General features: G+C 37.8%; 2 protein-coding genes across 2 annotated transcripts in view; both read left to right on the forward strand.

Annotated features, from left to right (window-relative positions):
• On the forward strand, nucleotides 1–18,811 carry nfx1 (nuclear transcription factor, X-box binding 1). Its single transcript, XM_039692601.2, has 24 exons — nucleotides 1–191; nucleotides 2,191–3,114; nucleotides 4,545–4,706; nucleotides 5,092–5,175; nucleotides 5,332–5,437; nucleotides 5,728–5,799; nucleotides 5,886–6,025; nucleotides 6,134–6,233; nucleotides 7,873–8,090; nucleotides 8,702–8,799; nucleotides 8,886–8,916; nucleotides 9,502–9,584; nucleotides 9,671–9,779; nucleotides 9,906–10,025; nucleotides 10,721–10,800; nucleotides 10,948–11,178; nucleotides 11,580–11,653; nucleotides 13,361–13,459; nucleotides 13,804–13,845; nucleotides 16,172–16,267; nucleotides 16,649–16,715; nucleotides 16,811–16,956; nucleotides 17,114–17,218; nucleotides 18,552–18,811. Exons 1-24 carry the CDS (start codon nucleotides 170–172, stop codon nucleotides 18,625–18,627), a joined length of 3,285 nt encoding a protein of 1,094 aa, XP_039548535.2. The 5' UTR covers nucleotides 1–169; the 3' UTR covers nucleotides 18,628–18,811.
• Nucleotides 18,812–19,800: 989 nt separating this feature from the next.
• The window catches only part of smarcd3b (SWI/SNF related BAF chromatin remodeling complex subunit D3b), a 54,291-nt gene continuing 50,052 nt past the window's right edge, over nucleotides 19,801–24,039 (forward strand). Inside the window, exon 1 of the mRNA XM_089129372.1 lies at nucleotides 19,801–20,046. Within this exon, the coding sequence (XP_088985498.1) occupies nucleotides 20,035–20,046 (12 nt within the window). The 5' untranslated portion in view covers nucleotides 19,801–20,034. The remainder of the gene's footprint in view (nucleotides 20,047–24,039) is intronic.

The following is a 24,039-nucleotide window of genomic DNA, read 5'->3' on the forward strand; positions in this document are numbered from 1 at the left end:
GACATCTGTATTTTGATTGGATAAACAGTTTCAGTACAACTGTAGCACCAACTCAGTCCAGTGTGGTTCCTAATCCTAATATTCATGATCTGTGCCTTTCTATGGGCTTCTCGGTGTAATTAACACATACTCCGCAGTCCTGAGAAAATCTGTTTTGAATTCCGGGTGAATGGCTGAAGCCTTCGTTACAGGTAACGTAAGCAGTTATGGCTAACGTACTCATACAGCTAACTAGCTGTAGTGAAGTAAGTGTGTGTGTACGAATGTGACGGTGAACTCAGCCTTTTATTAATTCAATATCTCAGTATTTGGAAAAAATAAAATAAAGAGATGTTTTGTAACAACTTTACGCGATTTATTTCACAGTTCTAAGAATAATATTCAGTCATCGTCACATCACGTCTCGTCCATAAGGTCGATATGTAAGGAAGTTGGCTAACAAGTGAAAAACACGAAAGAGTATCAGTAAATGTATGAATCATATTTCTATCTGGTCGACACTCGACAAACCTTCTAAACACTATAGAGAAAAATAGGTGACGTATATTCTTTGCCATGTGACGTTTCAGCATGTTGCCAAAAAAAAAAAAAAGCTGTGTCATTATCAGACTGTACACAATGTACAGTGCTTACAAAGCATCCAGTCATAACTATAGATAATGCAGGGAAAGGATGGATTACTGACTGGCCTATGGGGCCAGTGCCCAGGGGCCCTTGATTACCAGAAGCCTGGGGGCTTCTGGTAATCCAGTTTGGTTCAGAAAACCCATTAACAATGAAAACAAATGTTTATTAATCCTGTAATATATCTGTCCCATAGCCTACAAAAGGCATCTTGCTCTTAAACAAGGCTTTTGGATTCTGAGGGCTCCCTGGAACTTACTGTTGGGCCCTATGTGAATATGAAGGCCCCAAAACCACTTATAGAACTATTGTCACTCTTTGAGCTTATTTTTGTGTGTGAAATGTTTTGGAAAAATAACTATTTATTATTACATTATTACAAGAGACTGCATTTTTAAACATTGCCTAATTTTTTTATTTGCCTCATTTGCATAATGTTTTATTGTCTAATTATAAGTGATCCAACAAATTGCCCTAGAGTAAGCAACAGAGTATGTTTTAATAAAAACATACACCAGATGCACCTTCAAATAAAAAAGTAGATATTTGAATACATTGCTTGATATTTGATAACGTTCGAATTAGATTTTTCTCAAAACATCCCTATTGAGGGGGGTTGGGCCTCAGTTCTTCTAAATCCGGGGGCAAGAAAAGTTTTCTACATGTTAAAGTTAAATGCATTAATCTGAACTTTTAGAGTTCAAACATATAAGAGCTGTGTTCAAGTTCCGTGTTCAGCAGGTTCGTGTTCCATGAACAGCCTATGCATAGCCTATAAATCATTATAAAGGATTGTAAAAAAAAGTCATCATAAGTGTATTGTGATTCTCAAAACATTTGCTGACCAAACAGAATTTTATTAAGTTTCGTAACAACAACATGTAACAATGTTTACATCAATTAATTTGGATAAATATCAGGTAGGCTACCTTATAAAGTTAGGCCTACAGTACATGTTAATTTTTCCTCTGAAGGAAATCTCTCACTAGTGATGTAAATATAGGCTAAAGGGAATTGGTATTATAATTAAAGATTAAAATGAACAAATCAAATATAATGCAGTTTTTATAATAATGTTAACTTACAATATTTTAATGATTTGATGAATCATTTTAGTGCATATATTTAGCAAAAATGATCTCTATATGCTTGGTTAATTTTTAGCTAGGCTGTGGTCATTAAATGGGTTTTCTGAGGTAAGTTACGTGACAGGCTATTGTTCTCCAGTTGTTTAATTGACCTATGTCCACGTTTGAAGCACTGATTAAGTGATTACATGAGAAATGACACATTTCAGCAAGTTGTAGGCTACTGTATCTTCCAACATGGTTAATTCAAATTGATTTACTAACTAAAGAAGACCTTAGATCTAAGCTGAGACCCTGTTTCATATTATAAGTAACCTGCCATGTCTTGTCTATCAATGTCAGTGTCCTCTTTGTCAGACTTTTGGAGATACCTGGCCCCAGGGCCATTACAAGTCATAATCCGTCCCTGAGATAATGGTATAGTTATAAAGTCAAAGGGCAGAAAATAATCCTGTCAACCATTTGTCTTCACTTTTAGACACATCAAAGTTGAATCCAGAGTCTGCTGAGTTTGTACCGCAAGCTAAAACCAAGCAGCCCCACTCTAGGAGAAGTTACAGGCAGCTGGACCACAGTCAGGACTGGGGGGCTCAACATGTTAGGCCTCATCCTCACTTTAGACAGTTCAGTGCGACTGATCACAGTCAAAATGAGTCTGAAAACCCTGCCGGCAAGACATTATTCACTCCTGACCTTGCCATCAGAGGAGGCTTAAGAGGTAGAGGCAGAGGAAGGCAAATAGGCGGACAAGTAGATGGTGGGCGAAATAATGATCGTCACCCTCAGAGTGAGCGATGGACAAAACGTGGAAGTGATAGTGACTGGTCAGGAAGGGGCCGTGGATCTGGTGGTCCTAAGCGACCCAACACTCCCACTTCTAACAGATCGACAGATGAGAAGGAAAGAACAACTGTGGAAGCAGATGTAAGTAAGTCTTATCAAGACAGCCGACGGAAGAAGCCCAATAAAGTAAGAGCTGAGAGATCGATAAAGGAGCCTTTGGCCAGGGATAGGGAGGAGAACCAAGAAAACCAGGCTACTGGAGGAGACCCAAAGCCTGCAGCAGTTCTTGAACGTCCAGAGGCGGAGCAGAGGAACCATAAGGGATGGAGAGGTGGAGACCGCCGCATACAGTCTAGTTCCCAGAGGAAAGGGATGATGCCTAACCATGGGATTGAGGGTAACTGGAGAGAAAGAGAACCTGTTCAGATCAGAGGAGAGGAGAGGAGAGGTGCAGAAGATGACAGTGAAAGACACGAGGAGTCCAGCAGGAACAGAGGAGGTGCGAGAGGGAAACGGGCACTACTGCAGAATCCCGTGCAGAGAAGAGTTGGAGGTCCTGAGCGAAGAACAGGACCGGTGAAATGCATGGAGCCTCCCAAAAGCAAAGAAACACAGACAGGTGAAGTGCTTTAGGTCAGGAAGTTCACACATATACAATTTCTTGTTTTGTTGTTGCACCTTTACAAATGATTGTAACTTCTTTAGAACCTACAGTTACGGTACACCCTGATTGGAAATACTTTGATAATTATGATAATTGATAATGAATGCAGAATGGCGTCTAACCGATTGTAGTGTTGTGTTCTTTTGTGTAACGAACACAGCAGTCATTTTGATGTTCCTAAACCCGAACCACTAAAGACGCAGTGGCTGAGTTTTGTTTTCGAAGGAAATATTCCCCACGATCAACGTCAATTCTTGCATGTTTGTGAGAATTTATCACAGACTTCTTTATAAAAGAGGGTCAGTATAAAGATGGTTTTGCTAAGAAGCTGCTCCTGAAAAAATAATTGGTACCAACTATTCGTTTCCTGCTACACCCCCAGAAGAATTGAGTGTAAAGTTTAACTAGCCTTTATATTAATCTTTGCAAATCGCTGAAAAAAGCTTTTCATGACCAATGACCATTAGTTGTAACGTCAATCTTTCAACGAACTAACATATACATCATTAAACGCATAGCGTTCGTATCTCACTCCTCTACCTTGCCAGTACACAAAAATATATCAAAGTGACATTACCTGTTACGTTAACCAACCATTCAGAAACGTCCTGTTCGAGCCTGCGTAATATTCCTTTTTCAAATTGCTTGAAAAACCTCCTCATGCGAGCATAAACATTGTTTTTTGCGATAAATGGGAGCTTTTGCTAAATGGACGTGTTTCCATTTTGCGTATTTTCAATTCGCAATTTCAATTTGTGCAATTTGAAGAGTAATGGAAACTTGGCTAGTGTTCCATTTGGGGTGGGGTTTGTGCGTGGATGAGGATGGAGGATCTATCTAGCCTCCGTTTTGTTTGACAATACTTCGAACGTCAAAACAAGTGATGTGACCCAACATAACTTAGAGCACCTTTGAAGGACAAGTTTGCTGGTTTTCAACCAGCTTTGTTTGGTTGCAAAGTCAGTATTAGGCCATATGTAAATTAACAATGTGCACTCCTTAATGTTACCTGTTGTCAGATCTACCCATTCATTTGACACAAAACATGGAATTTTGTATCATCCATTATACTTTTGACGGGTTTTTGTTAATACTAAAGATTGCATTTGTGCATTCTGACAGTCAGATGGACAGAGGGGTGCCAAGTGCATTATGGATGTTGGAAGTTTTCCTAGCTTTCTGGTAAAAGGGAATTCAACAGCCATTTTTTTTAGTCATTGAGCACAATAATAATAATCATTTAAAAAATGCGTTATTAAAAGCCCATCTGGCCAGCTGTGAATTATCCTTTTAATGATGGACAAATGAGTCTGACAGTTTTTCTGTCTCTTTTAATGACAAGCTTTTTAACATCTTCATCATTGTGTGTGTGTATATTTATATAGGTTGTCTAATTGAGCAGCTTACAGAGGAAAAGTATGAGTGTATGGTCTGTTGTGAAGTTATCCGGGTTATGGCTCCGGTTTGGAGTTGTCAAAGCTGTTTCCACGTATTCCACCTTAACTGCATCAAGAAATGGGCTCGATCACCTGCATCTCAAGCTGATGGTACGTTTACTCCATCTCACCTTGGATAGAGGACATTGCCAAAGACTGTATATATATATATATATATATATATAGCTGTCATTTGAATATGTGTCATGTGCATTGGCAGGATCACCCTGAAATATTTCAAAAATGTGATTTTGTTGATACATTTTGAGATTTCAGTATTTTCCCACTTTAAGTAGATAGCAGTTGGTCCTGCATGCCTGAAATAGCTTCCTGGAGGCATTGCAAGTGTTGACTTTAACTTCCTATACTGGCAACAGGCTACAGGATTTCTAAAAAAAAAAAAAAAAAAAAAAAACAAGTGCCAAATACAGTGGGCTAATCCACAGCAGTGTCTGTTGTACAACAGTGACCAATTTAAATGGTTCAATATTTACAGATGGCATTGGCACTGAAGGTTGGCGTTGTCCTGCATGCCAGAATGTGGCAATGAAAACCCCAAATTTGTATACCTGCTTCTGTGGTAAGATTATTCTGTTTTCTGCACCTCACATGATGTTTTGTCTTAATCTTTCGAATTTTGTGGAATGATAATTTAGGTTTATTTTGTTAATGGATAATGCCGTAAAACTAAATGTTCTCTAGATTTCTGTTTATTTACCTTTCATTTAATGAACAGGGAAGGTGACCAATCCTGAGTTTCAGCGCACTGAGATCCCTCATAGCTGTGGAGATATGTGTGGGAAAAAGAGGAGTGGAGCGGAATGCAATCACCCCTGTAACATGTAAGCACAAAACCATATATTAACAATCAACAGTGGACCTTTTTTTCCTGTGTACATTTGCCAAAATTTCTCTTTGACCACACCATAAGAATGTCTAATGAATTTGATACCAGTTTAATTAGTATAGATGCTTTCTTAAGAGTGATTACTCAACTAGTCATTCAGACAACTCAATTTATTTTTAAATTGTTTGCACAACTGTGATTTTGTCTATATTTATGATGAATCCAATGACATGGGTCAATCCAGTGTTGACATTCTTGCTTTAGACTTTCTCTTGTGCTTTATAGCTTGTGCCATCCTGGGCCCTGCCCACAATGTCCTGCTTTTATCACCAAATCCTGCATTTGTGGGAGGATGAGGTACTATTAACTATTTCCAATTAACCCTATATGAAATACTTTACCCAAAAACATGGAGACAACAGTGTTTTCTTGTGTGTGTGCAGTAAGCTGGTGCGTTGCAGTCAGGCAGGACCTTTGCTTTGTGGAGAAGTCTGTGGGGCTCTTCTGAACTGCTCAGAGCACTCCTGTGCTCAGCTGTGCCATTCAGGGCCATGCCAACCCTGCCGACTTCGTGTACAGCAAGGTCAGTAGTGTACAGTAGTCCTTGTGTCATTTTATTGGTTTCAGAGTCTATACAGTAATCTAATTTTGTACGTGGTAATTCTCCAGCAATCTACTTGTACCCTTTTAGCTTGCTTCTGCGGTGTGGTGTTCAGGGAGGTGGCATGTGGAACTGATCATGAGAATTTTGATGGATCGGGATATTTCTCCTGTTGCAAGCCATGTGGAAAGTATGTTATACTAACTTAAAATCTCCTGAATAATCAAGGTGTGACATAGGGGTGGTGTATGATATGAGTAATTTTATTTCACTTTAAAGATATATATCACGATATAGTTATTTTTGCTTTAGATAATGTCAGAGGCGTAGCAAGCTTTTGAAAAGTGTGGGGGATGGATGTGTCATTTAAATTTGGGCATGTTACGTAGACCCCTGTCCCTCTAGGGGGGTTGGGGGGCATGCCCCCCCGCAAGAAAATTTGGTACATTTTAAGGTTAAATGCATCAATCTGGAGCACATTGAGAGCTCAAAATTAAGAGCTTCAACTGGATTCGACCCAGGCCTGTGCACATTGAACAACGAAAAAGCATTGACTTGTAGCTTACCTAAAGAGGGCTCAAACATCTTTATAGTTATGATATAGAGTCTGTCATTATATTCTATATTACGCTATCAAAATTACAATACTTTTGTCCTAATTTCTTCACTTGTAAGAAATAAACCCTTGAGCTTTTATTTAGGAGAAAACACAGAACACCATGCTGATCGTGTGAGCAAAGAGCGCGTTTTTTTTCTTTTTTTTTTTCAAATCACGCAGCATTACAAACAGAATGCCTAACGCAAGTCTTGTACTGTTTATCCAAAAATACGAAATATAATAATGAAAACACTGGACATGTCAATAAAACAAATATAACATCTTCCCAAACACATATCAAGCTTATTTAAAAACCTCGAAAGCATAAACACTCATTCAAAGTACCTGGAAAAGGGAGATGTAAACAACCATAAGTTCCCGCCTCCTCAGCACGAGCTGACCGATACATCTAACACATCAAGAGAGGCGGGACTTAAGGCAGAACAGCCAATCATCAGCCAGACACACTCAAAGCCGGTGTCATGTTTGAGAGGAAACAGCCGCAGCGAGCGCGCGCACACACACACACACACACACACACACTGAGCGCCAGAGAAACGGAGGAGCGACTGTAGGAAGGCGTTTGTGTAAAACTGCGGAAAAACGGCAGAAAAAGTGCGGGTGTTGAACACTCTCACCGGGAAAAGTGTGGGTGTTAAAACACCCACATCCCCCACGGTTGCAACGCCCCTGGATAATGTAATGATAAAAAACTGATACCATTGAAAATTCATAATTCTTATCACCATTTTAATATAATTAAAAAAACTAATACTAGCCTAAAAAACTCTCAAGCTTTCTGAAGATGAGTAAACTGAGAAATCAAACTACAATAGAACAAAGACACAAATGGAATATAAAACTTCCTGAAAAACTTTAAACACTAGAAATACTACATAAAATGTATGAAGTAATAATATATATATATAAAAAATTTTAATTAAACAAAGCACAGCATCGATACATGAGCGTTACCGTGATAGAGATGATAGTCCAAAATCTCTACTGGTTGTCAAATTTCTACCGGTTTATTGTGTCTACCGTTTTATATCGCTCACCCATAGTAGCAGGGCCTTGATATCAAATGTACCTTGTGTTTTAGACTTTTTCTTAAAGTCTAAACATTATTTTTGACCTTTCGGTTATTTTCTAAAGACTTTTGTATTCATTAATTTTGAATGCATTTTCAGTTAATGTTTGTGAGCTCTCATCTGTCAATATATTGCTCTAGGATGCTAGACTGCCAGTCTCATCGCTGTCAGCAGCCATGCCACCCTGGGCAGTGCCAGCCATGTCAACTCAGCCCCAAGCTGGTACGCAGTTGCTCGTGTGGACAGACTCCACTCTCTAAGCTTCTAGAGCTTGGCTACCCAGAGAGAAAGACCTGTATGGACCCCATCCCCTCCTGTGGCAAGACCTGCAACAAGCCTCTGCCATGTGGAGATGATGGTATGGGCCAGTTTTTTTGTTTTGTTTTTGTACATAAATTAAACTGAAATGTAGTTGTTAGTTGTTAAATTAATTCTCAGAACTTATCTCAGTTAAAGTCACTATGAAATCAAAATTGACAGATCGTATTTTGTATGGAATATTGCAATGTTTAATATAAATGATCTATGCTTGTCATTATTTTTTTTAATTAATGTGCCTTCATAATCTTTAAGCAAAAACATGAACTTCCCCTACCCCTCACAAAAACATCTCTTCTCTGATATGGGACCAAAAATTCCTCCCCTCCAGCAACCTGTCGCTCACGTGAGATTGAAGCAATTAGCAAATGACAATAATCAAATTAATTCCGATAGAAAATCACGTTCTACCCTACCTTTTTTTTTTTTTTTCTCGTCCCAGAAGCCGTTTCACTTGGATATGCATCACAATAGGAAAGGAAAGAATAGGAATAGGACGTATTCTTGAGTCACACACACATTTATACAGTTTATGACTAGTAAAAAGTCTACATTTTATTGTCGTCTTGTTATTGTCATTAAGCGTAACATTTTTAACACAAAACTGTTGAAAATTATCTTTCTTTTGCACTTGTGTCTGATCTGCTGTAGATTCTGTCCACTTGTGTGAAAAGCTCTGCCATGAGGACAGCTGTGGCCCATGCTCTTTGACATCTTCTATTAAATGCAGATGTGGCAGTAATAGCAAGGTTGGACTGCTATTGTATAGTTGCACTAAAGTCAGAGAAATTCTGTAAAGAGCAAATGTAATTCATATTCTGTTTTTTCTTTACAGGAAGTTCCTTGTGCAGCGATTCAGACTGAAGGTAAGGCTTTGGGTGATTGTAATTGTGATAACAGGGTGGTTAATTATGTAACGAACACTTTATTTATAACATTATGGGCCAGAATTAATAAACAGGCCAAATAAGCATGAAAGCACAATTCCAAAAAAGCACAGATGGTAGTGGAAAGTTCTACGTGTGATCTACTGACTACGTGCAAATTAAAGAACACATAAAGACACAGCCGGATCATTTCCATACTGACCAAAGCAATCTCCCAGGAGCAGCACAAAAATAAGCGACTGGTTTAAGACATGCATTTTTGGGTGGTAAATAATGGCGCAAAAACCTGTAAATTGATGAGTGCAAACATAGTAAATCACCTTGTGTGATTCATTTAAAACTCTCCTCCAATAAATTTTGCACCTGAAATGGAAACTCCTACAAATGCATATGCGATAAGGTCAGCCGCAAAAATAACTGTCCACTCCTTTTCACGGCGGGTCATTGGTAAATTCTGACTGTACTTTTTTCAATGGCAAAAGAGGAATTGCACTGATGAAAACTGTTAGTAAATCTGGCCCTAAATGTACTATTCCAGAGTAGCTAATGTACTGTCCTCTACAGAGGGCATGGTGTTTACCTGTGAGAAACGCTGCATCAAAAAGCGCTCTTGCGGCAGGCACAAGTGTGGAGAGTTGTGTTGTGTGGTGAGTCTTTTATATTTTCTTGAATGTTTCATCTCTGTGCAATAATAACAAGACAGGTTTAAGTAAACATTCTCTGTCTTTATCAGGATATGGAGCATAAGTGCTCAATGATTTGTGGCTACAAGCTCAATTGTGGTCTACACCGATGCCAGGACCTTTGTCACCGTGGCAACTGCCAGCCTTGTTGGCAAACCAGTAAGCTTTACCACCAGGGTGACACCCGTGTATTAAATCTTTCGCTAAAGAGCCTGGCCTTCAAGAACATCTTGATGTATGTCCATCCCTTTTCTTCATATCAGCATTGTGTGTGTTTATTTTAAGGCTTTGACGAGTTGGCATGCTTCTGTGGGGAGACTGTGCTCTTCCCGCCCATCCCTTGTGGAACCAGACCTCCTGAATGTAAAAACTTGTGCACCCGGAGTCATGATTGTGATCATCCAGGTACTCCTGCCTGCTCAGAAAATAACAGATATAGTTAATAACAGATATATGTGAAGACACATATACCGTATATGGTTGATTATGAAAGTTGTCAGTTTGTACGTTCCTACCTTTGACATTTTTCAGTTCAGATACAATTGCAAACATTGAAACATAGCTACTAAAGTTATGTACTAAGTAAATGATTAATTGAATCATAAAATTGAATTATACTACCATTCCATAAGCTGCATTTATTTGTTTAAAAATACTTCCTGATATATTTTCTAATATTTTTTGAAATTAATAGAACCATTTTCTATTTTATTATACTTAAAAATGCAATTTATTCCAGTGATGGTAAAGCTGAATTTGCATCATTGCTCCAGTCTTCAGTGTCACATGATCCTTCAGAAATCAATATGAAGAAACTTTTCTTATTATTATAAAGAACAGTTGTGCTGATTAATAATTTTGTGGAAACCATGATATATTTTGTCAGGATTCTTTGATGAATAGAAAGTTGAAGAGCAGCATTTATTTGAATTAGAGATGTTTTGTAGCAATGTTGAAGTCTTTACTTTCACTTTTGATCAACTTAACGCTCCCTTGCATAATGAAATTATTATTTTCGTAATGACCCTAAACCTTTGAAAAGTAATAGGAATTGTGATGTTTGTGCAGCTAATGGTTTTGTTTATATAATTTCCCCATAGTGTTCCACTCATGCCATAGTGATGAGATATGTCCTCCCTGTACGTACCTCACTAAGAAGTGGTGCATGGGTAATCATGAGGTAAAATAACATTTTAAAACGAGCCATTTTAAGCTTAGTATTTGAAAAGTGGGTGTTTTTAAAGGCAATACATTTCCTATCAAATCCTTTTTAGCACTCTATTCAAGGAAAGTTCCAAATCATCAACATTTTCACATTTCTCCCTAGCAAAGGAGTAATATCCCATGCCACCTACAGGACATCTCATGTGGTTTAGTATGTGAGAAGGTCTTACCTTGTACTTCTCATCGGTGTAAGAGGATATGCCACCGTGGGGAATGTCAGGCAGATGGAGAGTGTAAGCAGCCATGCACTCATCCTAAACCTGGCTGTGGGCACCCCTGTGGTGCTCCATGTCATCCAGGAATCCCCTGTCCACCTAATATCTGCAGTGCCAAGGTACAGCCTTTCCCTCTTCTAAGTCTACTCAGTTGGTTATTGATGGAACATGCAGTTATTGCTCAAGCAGTCCTTTGTTTCCGCAGCCGTAGTCTGATCTGATTCCCTGATTCCTCAGGTGCAGGGTTCTTGTTGTCTGGCACATGTTCGCCACACAAACGTTATAGATTATATAAAGTATTGGGATGAAGCAGTACATTATGATTTTCACATACATCTATTATAGTTGTTTGCTATAGTTTGTCACAATTAATCTTCAGATTATTTGTTGTTTACTCCTCAGTTATATATATTTATTTTGTCGTAAACACTTTCATTTTCTGTACAAAAGAACAAAAAAGAATCTAAATTTTGAGCCTTACGTTTTACTCACACTTTTTGACACTATTGTCAATCTCTAGGTGGCACTGCAGTGTGACTGTGGCCGCAAGAAAGAGACCGTCCCTTGTGCTGATGCAGCCAGTTCCTACCAAAGGTTAAAACATGTTTAGCTATCAAAGCCTTCATAGACATTTAGTGTAATTTAGTATAGTAGTGATACCGACTTAAGTTAGTTTAGTATGGAAGTAAAGTAATGGCAAATGTATTTGAAACAAATAAGCCTGTTGAATTGCACTACTTGAAAAAAATAGGCATTGCATTTACCGTGCTTGCATTTTAAAGGGATACTATGCAGTTTCTTTTAGCTTAACTGAACAGCTTCAGATATATTAAAATGGTTGTATAACTTCTTTCGGATTGAATGGTGACCGTCTCGCAAATCTCACTTGCAACTTTGGTCTGGTGGGTTCTGATTTCGACAGTAAATTCAACATTGACATCCAGGAATTTTATCCGGGAGTAACGAGAGGTGACACGCTGCCAAGATAGCGACTGCAGCCCCGTCCACTTTAGGCGTTTATGGTTTCAACAGAACCAAGAAAAAATGCAACAAAAAAAAAATGTCTCTGCACTCAATTGGATTGAAGGATGGCAAAAACATCTTTCCGATCGACAAATGCATTCTCTCTGTTCTCTGTTCCAATGAATGCGCTGTCGATATCTTCTGTAACAGACGCGGTGGCTGAATCTACACATCTAAATTCTCCAACCATACTTTGTTGTTAACGAATTCTACCCAAGAGCTCTTTGGTAACGTGGATGATTAGGTTACTGTTGATCATCTGTCCATTATTGCATAAAGCCCGCCCTGACAATTTTATTGGTCTGAACAGCTTTGGTTCGGGCATACTTGCCTCTCAACGGATCAAGTCCAGACCGAACTTCCCATTCTCAAATGTTGTGGGTGAGGCTAAGTTCAGCTGGCATCCAGGCTAGCTTGCTCTAACTGTTGGTCTGGTCTTCGTCAATGCGCTTTTTCAAGTTCTATCAATGGTTCTCCTGCATCTGCATCTTTTGACTGGCTTTACCTAAGTTAGAGGAGGTTGACTCGCAGCACTTGGCTTGCCGACCGGACGTGACATGGGGGCATGGCAGCATCGACGATTCCATTTTTTAATTCGAAGTTTGAGATTGTGACATGTAGATTTGCTCATCTGTCTAATAAAGTACACGTAAGAACTCTGTCAAGTCGAAGTTTGGCACGGATGTGGAGCTCTCGGCATCTCGAAAACGCCACGCTGATATTGATCCTTGTTTTAGTTATTTTTTTCCCAAAGTCTGCTTGCCATGGCCCATAATGTTTGAATGAAACGACTGCAGCTAAACTTAACGCTGTTGTTTTCGTCTGTCGCCATGGTTACTATGCTCATACTACGAGCGAAAAACCAGGGATAACGCGGATATTACGTCAGTGATAGGCGACAAGTGAAAAATGGAATTTCTCTGAAATGAAAAATCTTTAGGAAGTTTTGGGATATTGTAAGTACACAAGTGCAGGAAATATATCACACTTTGCAAGTCATTTTTGGATATTTTGTTACAAAATTCTTACGTTTTGTACCGTTAATTATTCAGCCATGCTGAATTTCAGCCCATAAAAATGCAAGCCCCAAAAAATACAGTGCATTAAAATGCAAGCATGGTTGTTCAATTTCCAATAATAAAATTAAATAATATTTTTTTTCAAGTGCAATTCAACAGGCTTTTTTTGTTTCAAAAACATTTTGAATTATTTTACCTCCATAGTTAAGCCTTGTGTTGTTAAAATGTGTATTCTGTATCTAAATTCTATATTCTGCAGATATGCAGCTATTGCTGTGGCCAGTAAGCTGTCAGATATGCAGCTGGGAGAGTCTGTTGATATTGGACAGCTCACAAAGAAGGAGCAGAAAAAGGCCAGGTATACTCGCAAACTAAAGCTTGCTAGACTGCTTGTTTTTATTAGTCGTCCAGAAGAGTAGTCTGTGGGTCAGTGTTTACCTTATGTGCATGACAGCATTAGTGATCTTTGCTGTTTCTGACAAGTTTAAAGTTGAAGGAGAGCAGGGAACTTGACACTTACCAAGCGCAAAATGCAAGTAAATTTTGTTTTGGGTCATTAAATACATTTCCAGTAGCTGGTAACTTCATAAGGAACTCCATTTTAATAACTTTTGCTGTACCTCAGAAGTTTGTAGTATGCTATTCTTTGTAATATGCTACAGTTGTGTAGTAACCTTTTTATTTGGATGTTCTTTTATTCAGATTGGAGTGTGATCAAGAATGCGCTACACTGGAGAGGAACAGGTGAACTCAAAGATGAAAAAGGCTTATTTATAGTTTTTACACTTGCCATGTTTGGTTCGAATAAAACAAACCCTGGTGTAATTGCTCGGTTGGTGTGAAAATATGAACACAACATGGACCAAAGACATTTGACATGACACAAGTTGCGACCCTTTAAAGAATAAAATGCTTGTTTTTCTCGTCATTGTTGCCCATCAAAGTTCTGTACCGGCATCAGTGCCCGGTTGCATAAAGCACCTCAAGTGTTTTCCTTAAGTATGAGACTTGTGTGATTTTCCTCTTAAAGGGCTAGTTCACTTTGAAATTAATTTTTGATATGTTTTAGCTTACCTCAAGGGCATCCAAGATGTAGGTGTCTTTGTTTCCACAGTATTTTCAATTTTGACATTTTTCAGTCAAACCGTTGTTGTCTATCAGTCATACACTGGAGGCTAAAGCCTAGTTCACACTACATGATTTTAAAATGTCGAGCTGAACTGTGCAGTTCACACTACATGACTTGCTCTCAGTGAAATCATGAGTGTTCAAGTTGTTTAGCTGTTCACACCACACAACACAACGTGATTGATCCACAACAGGAGGTAACTCACTACACGAGTTAACAACGCACTGCATAGAGATACAACCACGATAGGATGATAAGAGCATATCATTTGTGACTCAATGAGAGCTGTTTCAGTACTATAGTACGGTCTAAATCCTGAAAATAATCAAACAAATAACGAGTTGACAACAACACGATTCTATCTGATCTAGAAACCATGTTTTGTAACGAAAAACCACGCAATAAAACGAACCAGAAATGACGCGAAACTGCAGAGAAGAACACAACACACGAATATGGACGTCAGACAGAAACTAGTGCTGCACACTGTTTGCTCGACGATATGCTCTGAGAAAAAAAATGCAAAAAAGAAAAAGTAAGATTTACCTGGTGTCCTCAACCCATGCGTTGCTATGATTGGCTGTACTCATGACATCACTGAGATTGAGTCGCGCGACTGCTCGAGATATCTAGCATGCTAGATATTTTTCTGAGCTCGGTGACCTGTCTGCGAGCTGTCTGCGAGCTGTCTTTGATGCGTTGTTGGCTCTTTCACACTAACGGATTGGCGAGCGTTAATCGTCCGCTAATCGCCCGCGATTTGCACGCGATAACACCCTGACTTGTCGGCGACTCAACGATTTGCAAATCGGGCTTAAATCGGGCTTAAAATCACGTAGTGTGAACTAGGCTTAAGGGAGTTCACCTCTTAAGAGCATGCACAGAGAAGTCAAAATTAAACATGATTTAATGACTCGTAAATGTAAGCACACATTGATGACCTAAAACACGAAATGAGCGGTTTTTGTGAGAAAACGAACAGTATTTATATCGTTTTTACCTTGTGTAATCACAGTGACGTCCAAGTGATCTGAATCAGTTGTGCAATGTCCAACTGAACCGAACTGAATCAGTTCAATGTTACGCCAGAAGTGATCGCTTGCGTGTGACGTCACTCAATATTTACACAGAGATTTCGGAAGTTTTACCTTTTACTAAACATATTTAGATATACCGAAATCATCTTCCATTGCGGTTTTCCGTATATATGTTTAGTGAAAGGTAAAACTTCCGAAATCTCTGTATAAACAAAGAGTGATGTAGGCGCGCAAGCGATCATTTCCGGCGCATGCGCAGACCGAAGCGCCCGTGCCGTCAGATCATTTTGTCATGGCTATGATTACAAGAGGTCAAAACGATATAAATACTGTTCGTTTTCTCACAAAAACCGCTCGTTTCGTGTCTTAGGCCATCAATGTGTACTTGCATGTACAAGTCATTAAATCATGTTTAATTTTGACTTCTCTGTGCATGCTCTTTGGTGGACCCCCTCAGCCTCCAGTGTATGACTGATAGACAACAACGGTTTGACTGAAAAATGGCAAAATTGAAAATACTGTGGAAACAAAGACACCTACATCTTGGATGCCCTTGAGGTAAGATAAAACATATCAAATATGTATTTCAAAGTGAACTAGCCCTTTAACTAAGGGAATGACTTCAGGGTGTTGCATGTAATCTCTTAAACAATGCACACACTTAATTTGACCAATGTTTATAAATAAATACTTAAATAACAATTTGTTTATCATTTAAAGTGGCCCATCGTGTTTTGTTAGAAGACTTGGACTGAACCTGCTTGCACCATGTACAACTAACTAAGCGAACCGAACTACAAGTGTGAACACAGCCTTATACATCATTTCCCTCTATCTGTGCCAGTATATATTAGATGTGTCTATGTGGGTGCGCTGGTTTTGATGTTTTCTGTTTTGCCTTTAGACGGCTGGCTGAGGCCCTGCAGATTGATCACACAGTGGATCCCTTCAACACGTCAACATCTTCCAAATTTACTGACTCTCTCAAAGAGGATGCAAGGTGGTTCAGATTTTAAAATAGTGCAAGAATGCATCAACAGAATATAAATCTATGGCATGGCAGTACGAGACATCATGATGAAGACACCAACCATTTTACTGAAATACTTCTGTTTGATTGACTCCACTTAAGTTCTATCACTTGCCAAATGCTTCAAAAGGATCCAAACATAGAAATTGGGATCATATCCTTTTAAAATGACCAAATTCTTATTATTGAATTAATGTCTCATGGCTCAACAGCAGTAGTAACTGCACACTAAAGCATTGGAAGTGCTTTGAAGTGTAGAATATACACACAAATGTTAAATGTTTAGTCTACTCGAGACCCAAGGGAAGGCCTGGTCACTCACACTTAGGATTTTTTTTTTTTTTAATACAGGAAAGATTTCAAATTCGTCAGTGAAGTTGAGGAAGAGATTAAAAATTTAGTTGAATTGGCTAATAAGGTAAGATGTAGATTAATGATCACACCATAAATAGTTATTTTAAAATTTACTGTCCAAACATCATTTTTCAGAGCTGTGTAATTGTTTTTCCTCAGGGTAAACCATCTAAAAGGAGTCACTGTTTCCCACCTATGAAACGTGAACACCGGAGAATTATCCATGAGCTAGCTGAGGCATATGGTGTGGAAAGCGTCAGCTATGACAGCGAACCCAAGCGTAATGTAGTGGTCACTGCTATCAGGTCAGCAAAAACTGTACAATTTTATTAGGCTTCCAACTGTAATAATAAAAACTATTCTTTTGTTAAGCAAACGCAAGTAGACTTTGAGGATGACATATGCCCTGTCAGTAGCACTGGGTACTCTTGAAAATGATTGTTCTATATGTTGTGTTTTCAGGGGGAAATCGGCATGTCCTAACACTACTCTGGCTGCTTTGATTGAAAGGGAAACTGTTGCCAGAGCCCCTCCTCCCATTGCCCACATCAAACAACACAACAGCAAGTAAATTCACACACACACTTACGATTTATTTTATTGTTTTTTTTTTTTAAATAGGGCTCTTGTGTTTACCAAGGCTCCATTTATTTGATCAACAATACAGTAAAATAGCAATAAAATAGATCAATCTAAAATAGGTTTTCTATTTGAATATATGTTAGAAGTATAACTTATACCTGTGATGCGAAGCTAAATTTTCAGTATCACATGATCCTTCAGAAATCATTCTAATATGCTGATTTGCTGCTCAAGAAACATGTCTTATTATTATCAATCTTGAAAAAACGGTTATGCAGTCTAATATTTTTGTGAAAATGTGATCTTTTTTTTCAGAATCTATGATGAATAGAAGGTTCTAAACAAGATAATTTATTTAAAACAGAAATTGTTTGTAACATTATAAATGTCTTTACTGATCCATGTTATGTGTTAGGGCTCCACAATATATCATTTTAGGATCGATATCGTGATGTGCACAGTCTCTTTTTCTGATTTTTTTTTTTTTTAGCTTGAACAGACATGTGCACGCAAAGTTAAGTCTAAATATTTGTTTCCGAAAGTATCTACGTAAACACTGTAGGTTATGTCTTGTAAACATTATGCAATTTATCATTAAATTGGATGCATGCAAGTGACAGCAGCCTAATATACCCGCTGCTGTTTGTCACCACCAATGTTAATCAAACAACAAAAGAGAAAACCACTTTAGCTTTAACGAAGATAAATTCAATTAATTAATTGTATTAATTATATTTAAATTATTCAGTGAAAACTATGCAGTGTTAATTTGCATTTGATTATTCAATGTCTGTACCTAAATAGTTAGATTTACCTGAAAAACATAAAGCACTATACTGATTGTATACTTGTTCTATTGTATTTTTGCTTGAAATTTGTTTATTATTTTTTATGCAGATGCTCTCTCTCCTACAAAATTACCCCAGTCATTCTAGAATGATTAATTCTTTACAAATAGAGCTATTTAAATCATCTGGTGAAATTGTTGTCATATCGGAATATATATCTGTTTTTTTCCAGTATCGTGTTGCCCTATTATGCATTGATGTTGATTAAAAGTATTACACAAATCTTATTTACCCGAACACACTTGAACGTTAGTGTATATGATTACTCTATAAGGACCACATTATCAGAATGATTATGTATGAGTTGTTGATACTGTTCATTCATAGTAAATAATACTTATTGGTATGGCCTGGACAGATGTTTTTTTTTTTTTTGGTTTTTTTCATTAATTTGGTTTATCAATGTAATATGAATGAAGTGTGTGAAGTGTATCATATCTAATAAAGTTATTTTTTCACATTTGTTTCAGGGCTGACAATAATAACGCTTGGATGAAACCATCTAAAGAGGAGCCTACAATTGATTATTTTGATGTGCAGGATTGATATGGAATTTTGAATAGTCACTGTAATAACAATCACAAATTAAAACTTTCCAAAGTCCATAGACTTCTTTTCACTATTGTGTCACAGTGAAGTGAGAATCTACAGCTGTGATTCATGGACATGGACAAACAAATTAATGTGGTTTCTGTGCACAAGTTAAAAACAAATAAAAATACTAGATGTATTTGTTTGGGGGTATTACAAGTATTACAAGTGATGCGAGATTTATAATCAGATTACTTTTTTCAAGTAACTAATAAAGTAATGCATTATATATATATATATATATATATATATATATACTTTTTTGCAGTTTGCATAGTATTCTGAATGCATTTCACTGTTTTTATTCATTTTGAGGAATACTAAATCTGTTTTTGTGCAAGTGAGATCAGTAAATGCTTTCTCACTTTTAGTCTAGAACTACAATAACCATCATGATCACACAGTGCACATATTTAGATATGCATACACTGAACAAAATTATATTCCCTTTCGTTTAAAAAAGCTATAACACTTTTTGTTTTTGCCTCCATTTTTCATGAGCTGAACTCAAAGATCTAAGGACTTTTGTCTTGTGTACACAAGAAGTCTATTTCTCTCAAATATTGTTCACAAATCTTTCTAAATTTGTGTTTTTGAGCACTTCTCCTTTGCCAAGATAAATGGGGGGGGGGGGGGATACTCTCTTATTGTGAAATATTCAAAACAAACATAAATAATGTTTGTTTGAAGTGCTCTCTTTACTGAACAGATGTGAATTTACATTTCCTTCAGCCAGAGGCTTATTCATTTTACTTTTGATGTGCCATGAAACAAACAATATTTGCCATTATAAAACAAACAAGCTAACCTAGCCCAGATGAGAAAAATTACTCTAATGTAAAGGTAATATGCATACATTTTCATGGTTGTATGTGACAAGTGATCTTTGCACATTTGTTTAATCTCTACTGATACCATCTCTTGGGCAGAGATTTGGCGGACTTTTCTTACGCAAGTAATTTAGGCTTATTATATTAGGCCTGTTCGATAAAGATCCGACTATATTCCGTCAGCACGTGAGATTGACAGACTGTAACGTCGCGCAGAGAGAGGCGTGCAATTTGATGACGCTCCCTTCAAACCCCCGAGGTTTTCGAAGCCGCGGTGGACAGGACGCGCATGCGCCTCAGGGCTCACCGTCTCTGGCTGCATCCCCTCCTCACTCCGCTGCCTCTCTCTCTCTCTCGCTCCCTCTCCCCACACTGACTGTCCAGTCACTCCAGCACCGAGCAACAGGGAGTGTGTGTATGCTTCTTCTTTAAGCTATAAAGAACTTCATCTCCATCGCTCCGGACACACACCGCTTCTTCATCTGCCGTTCGCTGCCCTTTAACGACCAACCGGCCACAGTAATCATCTGCCATGGAGAGGAAGGTAGGACACTTACAGCAACATCATTAGAATGTTATCGGCTCCATAAATCACTCATTAAACAACAGTGTTTAATGTCTGCGGTCTGTTGCCGTCCTGATGATGTATAATCCGCCCATCTCATCACAGGCACTCAGATTAGTGCGCATGGGAGTTTTCCGACTGGATCTAGTTTATTTGGCAATGTGAAAAAGCAGATACTATTTGTAGCCAGACAGTATACCCGCGCGTGTACACTCACTCACACACAGACTGGTGCACGTGTTAATTCTGTCTTCTCCATCACTGGTCTTCTTTACGGATGGAGGGTCCTTTATGTTGTTAATGCTGACTTTAGTGAGAGGTTCATAGCAGCACGGAGATGTTGAGACTCAGAGGCCCCTTTGTACGATGTAAAGTGACGAATTATCTCTCACCTTCAGTTGAATTGAAAGTGTTACTAGCAACATAAAGATGCCTTGCCTCAAGATTCACTCTAATAGTCAATGTGAAGTCAGTTCGTTTGTTTGTCTATAAGTGAAGGTATGTGATTTATCATAGGGATGTTTATGTAACTAGGTGTATTGATAGAAATAACTTAAGCAGTTTTGCGATGCATACAGAGGCTGTTATCACCATTTTGTTCTTCACCAAGTTATTTTTTTAAGCTTCAGTCTTTCTCTGTAAAGGTGCATGCAGTGATGGGGAAACTGGAAATGTCAGGGACTTTAAAACTTAAGTCATGGAAAGGCATTGAAATATCTTTATTGAATATAACACCAATTTCTACTTTGTGAATGCGGTCTTTAAAATCTTTTTCTGTTTGTCAAAAACAATTGGAAAATTATGTGACTGGCTACTACAGTATTAGGCTAGATATTACAATGTTTTATTAAGTATTGATGTATGTGTGCGTATGTCTGTATTACAAATCTTAGGATTCATATATATGAATCCTAAGATTTGTAATTTTACCTGGTGAAGTTACATGCTCAATGGCTGTCCCAATTCACTCCTTCAAGTGAACTGTATTGGTGGACTAATAACACAGGGAATACTGAATGAGGGTTTGGGGACGATTTTGGAGTTGTCTAGAGTCTGAACGAGATGATTTGACACAGCTGAGACACTTGAGCACTAATCAAAACCAATAAAGAGAGGGAATACAGTAGCCAATGAAACCAAAACACAGGGAAACAGCTAACCAAAAGTCCATAAAATTAAAACATAACAGAATATGCACATTACAATATGCAGCAGCAGCACATATTACGATTGTGCAGTAAGTGTGATAACTCCCATATGGACTTGCAACTTATTCTTTCTGGTTGTGAGTTTTTCTCCCTAAGTGATCTGGTATCTTATATGAGTGGAGTGACCCTATACCAAAAAAAAAAAAAGAGCTGCAAGTTTATGGGCAGTTTCTCTAGTGGGTCATCATAATGTGTTATTTTATATTACCACATTATAGTATGGCATAGAATAGATTTATAAAAGGTCTGTTTTCCTGTAGCATATCTAATATCCTGTCGTCTTCTTGTAGATTGTGACAAAGCATTTGTGATCTTAGCATTGAGTCCCTTTCCCTCCCAAATTCATCCCCTGCCTATATCCATCGGGTTCCACCAGAAAAACTAATTAAGAGTTTTCGGTAGTTGACGCACAAGATTTTTATCTGTGTTGAGACACAAGCAGCTGGAATTCTCTGTAACTGCTGCATCACTTCTGCTTCGTTGCACTGCTGGAACGCACACGGCCACTGACCGTACAGTAGATAGACTGAACATGCAGGGCCACTCATGTCTGCTGTCCAAGCTGGTTTGTGGAGCTGGGGCTGCACTTTTATGTTGATTGTCTTTTGTGCCTGCGTGCAGTATTACATGTTAAATGGAAGTTTGAGTGGGTAACAGTTTGGTCATTATATTTGAACCCTTCATTTTAACTTTTGCCTTATAACTGTTAACATAAGTTAAGTTTAAAAATATGATTTTGCTACTTAATCATGATCATAATGAGTATTTTTATATGTAGCATACATAACAATCAGACCTCTCTTTGAAATGAATAAGGATCAATAAATAAATACAAATAAATAAAAAAAACATAAGAAATGACATATATTTATGACTGATTTTATTTGACATGTGCATCATGTCACTGTTTAGGTTCGTGTTGATGAGCCACTAACAAAATAGTAATTTATTCATAGATTCTTTCTCTTAAAATGTAATTGAGTGTAAATGTCAGCATTATCATATATGTCTAAAGAATTGTAGTCTGTTGGGTAAAACAAGAGCTTATTGATGCAGTTCAGTCAGTCTGCTGACTTATTCCAACCATTACTCCTGATTAGAGGCTCCCATAAATATTTAGTTTATATGTAGCTATACATTTCAACTTGCAATGCAAAAATATTTAGCAATGTGCAAGTTGTTACTTGGTGTCCATTTACGTCAAACTTAGCTAGTGTACCCTAAACAGTCCTAATAAAACACAAGTCCTAATATCCAATGTTAGAAATCAAAGCCTTTCTTTAAAAAAAAATTACACTCTTCCATGAAAAGCATTTCATACAGATTATTTAAAATAAACAATACAATTGGTAATTATAAAATATAATTCTTGCGGTTTCTCAAATGTTTGTAAATGTTATTTATTCAGGCATTTATAAAAACAGAGAAAGTTGTCATGGTCAAACCCTAAAGATTTTGAATCTCTGAAAGCACAGATTGTTCTTTATAGGGGATGCAAATGAATGATCATGAGTGAACCAGGAGGATAGCAGAAAATTAGTCCACATTACTTGTTTTCAAAAGCCATGTAATGGCTTTGTGTGAGAAACAGACTAAAATCATAATCTGTAATATTTACAATTAATTGCTTTTGTTGCTGTAAAATAATTGTATACCCTACATTATGAGTAGTTTTCTTACTGTCTGCTGTGTCTCAAATTTTTTTAGATATGTTAAATGTTTTAACCTTTGAAGCTTATCCGGTCACATGGCGTACAATCCTCAAAGTACTGTTTTAAGTCAGTTGATTCAAAAGAGGACATAATTTATTGTAGTACCAGGTTGTGGTCTAAAGTACCAAGCCACAGGTGTGTCTTTGAGCTCGAGGCCTTATATTCTCTCTGAAAACAATTCGAGAGGGGCCAGCATCACTTAGAAAGGATCACAGAAGTTCGCTTCAGTGCCCAGCAATCTTCTGAGAAAGACAGAAAATCCCATTAGTATTCAAGAACCCGCTTTTTCTAGCTGTCACACCTCAAGAGCTTTTGGGAGAATTGGCTCATTCACAAGTGAGAGATGAAGGGGTGGTTATTAAATGCTTTCTTTCTTTTATTATTTTTCTTTTTGTCTCCTTTAATGCCTCTCTGCTGGTCTAAAAGTAAAGCATTAGAAAGAATGTAGGTTGGCTGGACTCTAGAAACGCCTCATGCCCTTTGTTCAGCCCAACAATGCGTCTTCTCATTTATAAGACACCTGCGGTATAATTTGCATCTCTGATTTAAATATGTATTTGTACTTAATCCAAGCCTGTTCATTTATTTACATTTTTAATTCATGATTTGACACACACAGTGGAACCAAAAAGTATTTGAATATCATTATACATAGCATAACAATATATGAAATCAAATGAAAATTTACAACAAAAAAATAGCTAGGCATGACATCATTATGAATTGTAGTCAGTAGTCCATATGGAAGATTAGTGGATGCAGATATGTATTGATCTGCAAGTTAGAGAATTAACGCTTTATTTCATTACAAAAACTTCTCATACACTATCAAAAGTTTAAATATATTAAAGCTGCACTCTGTAATTTTTAAAGCAGCGCTCAGTAAGACTGGGAACTTCTTTGCTGTTTTCTCGCAGGTTTCTCTCTCGAGCTCCCCCTACAGTTTCGGAGTATATATATATGAGAAAACTGTCGCAAACTCGTTGTCAACTCGCCCCCTCCCCTCCCCTCCCGTTCAGGCCATGTGCATTTGTTTTCAGAGAAGCCGGCGA

The sequence above is a fragment of the Pimephales promelas genome, chromosome 1 (assembly GCF_988280905.1).
Source record: "Pimephales promelas chromosome 1, fPimPro1.hap1.1, whole genome shotgun sequence".
NCBI lineage: Eukaryota > Metazoa > Chordata > Actinopteri > Cypriniformes > Leuciscidae > Pimephales > Pimephales promelas.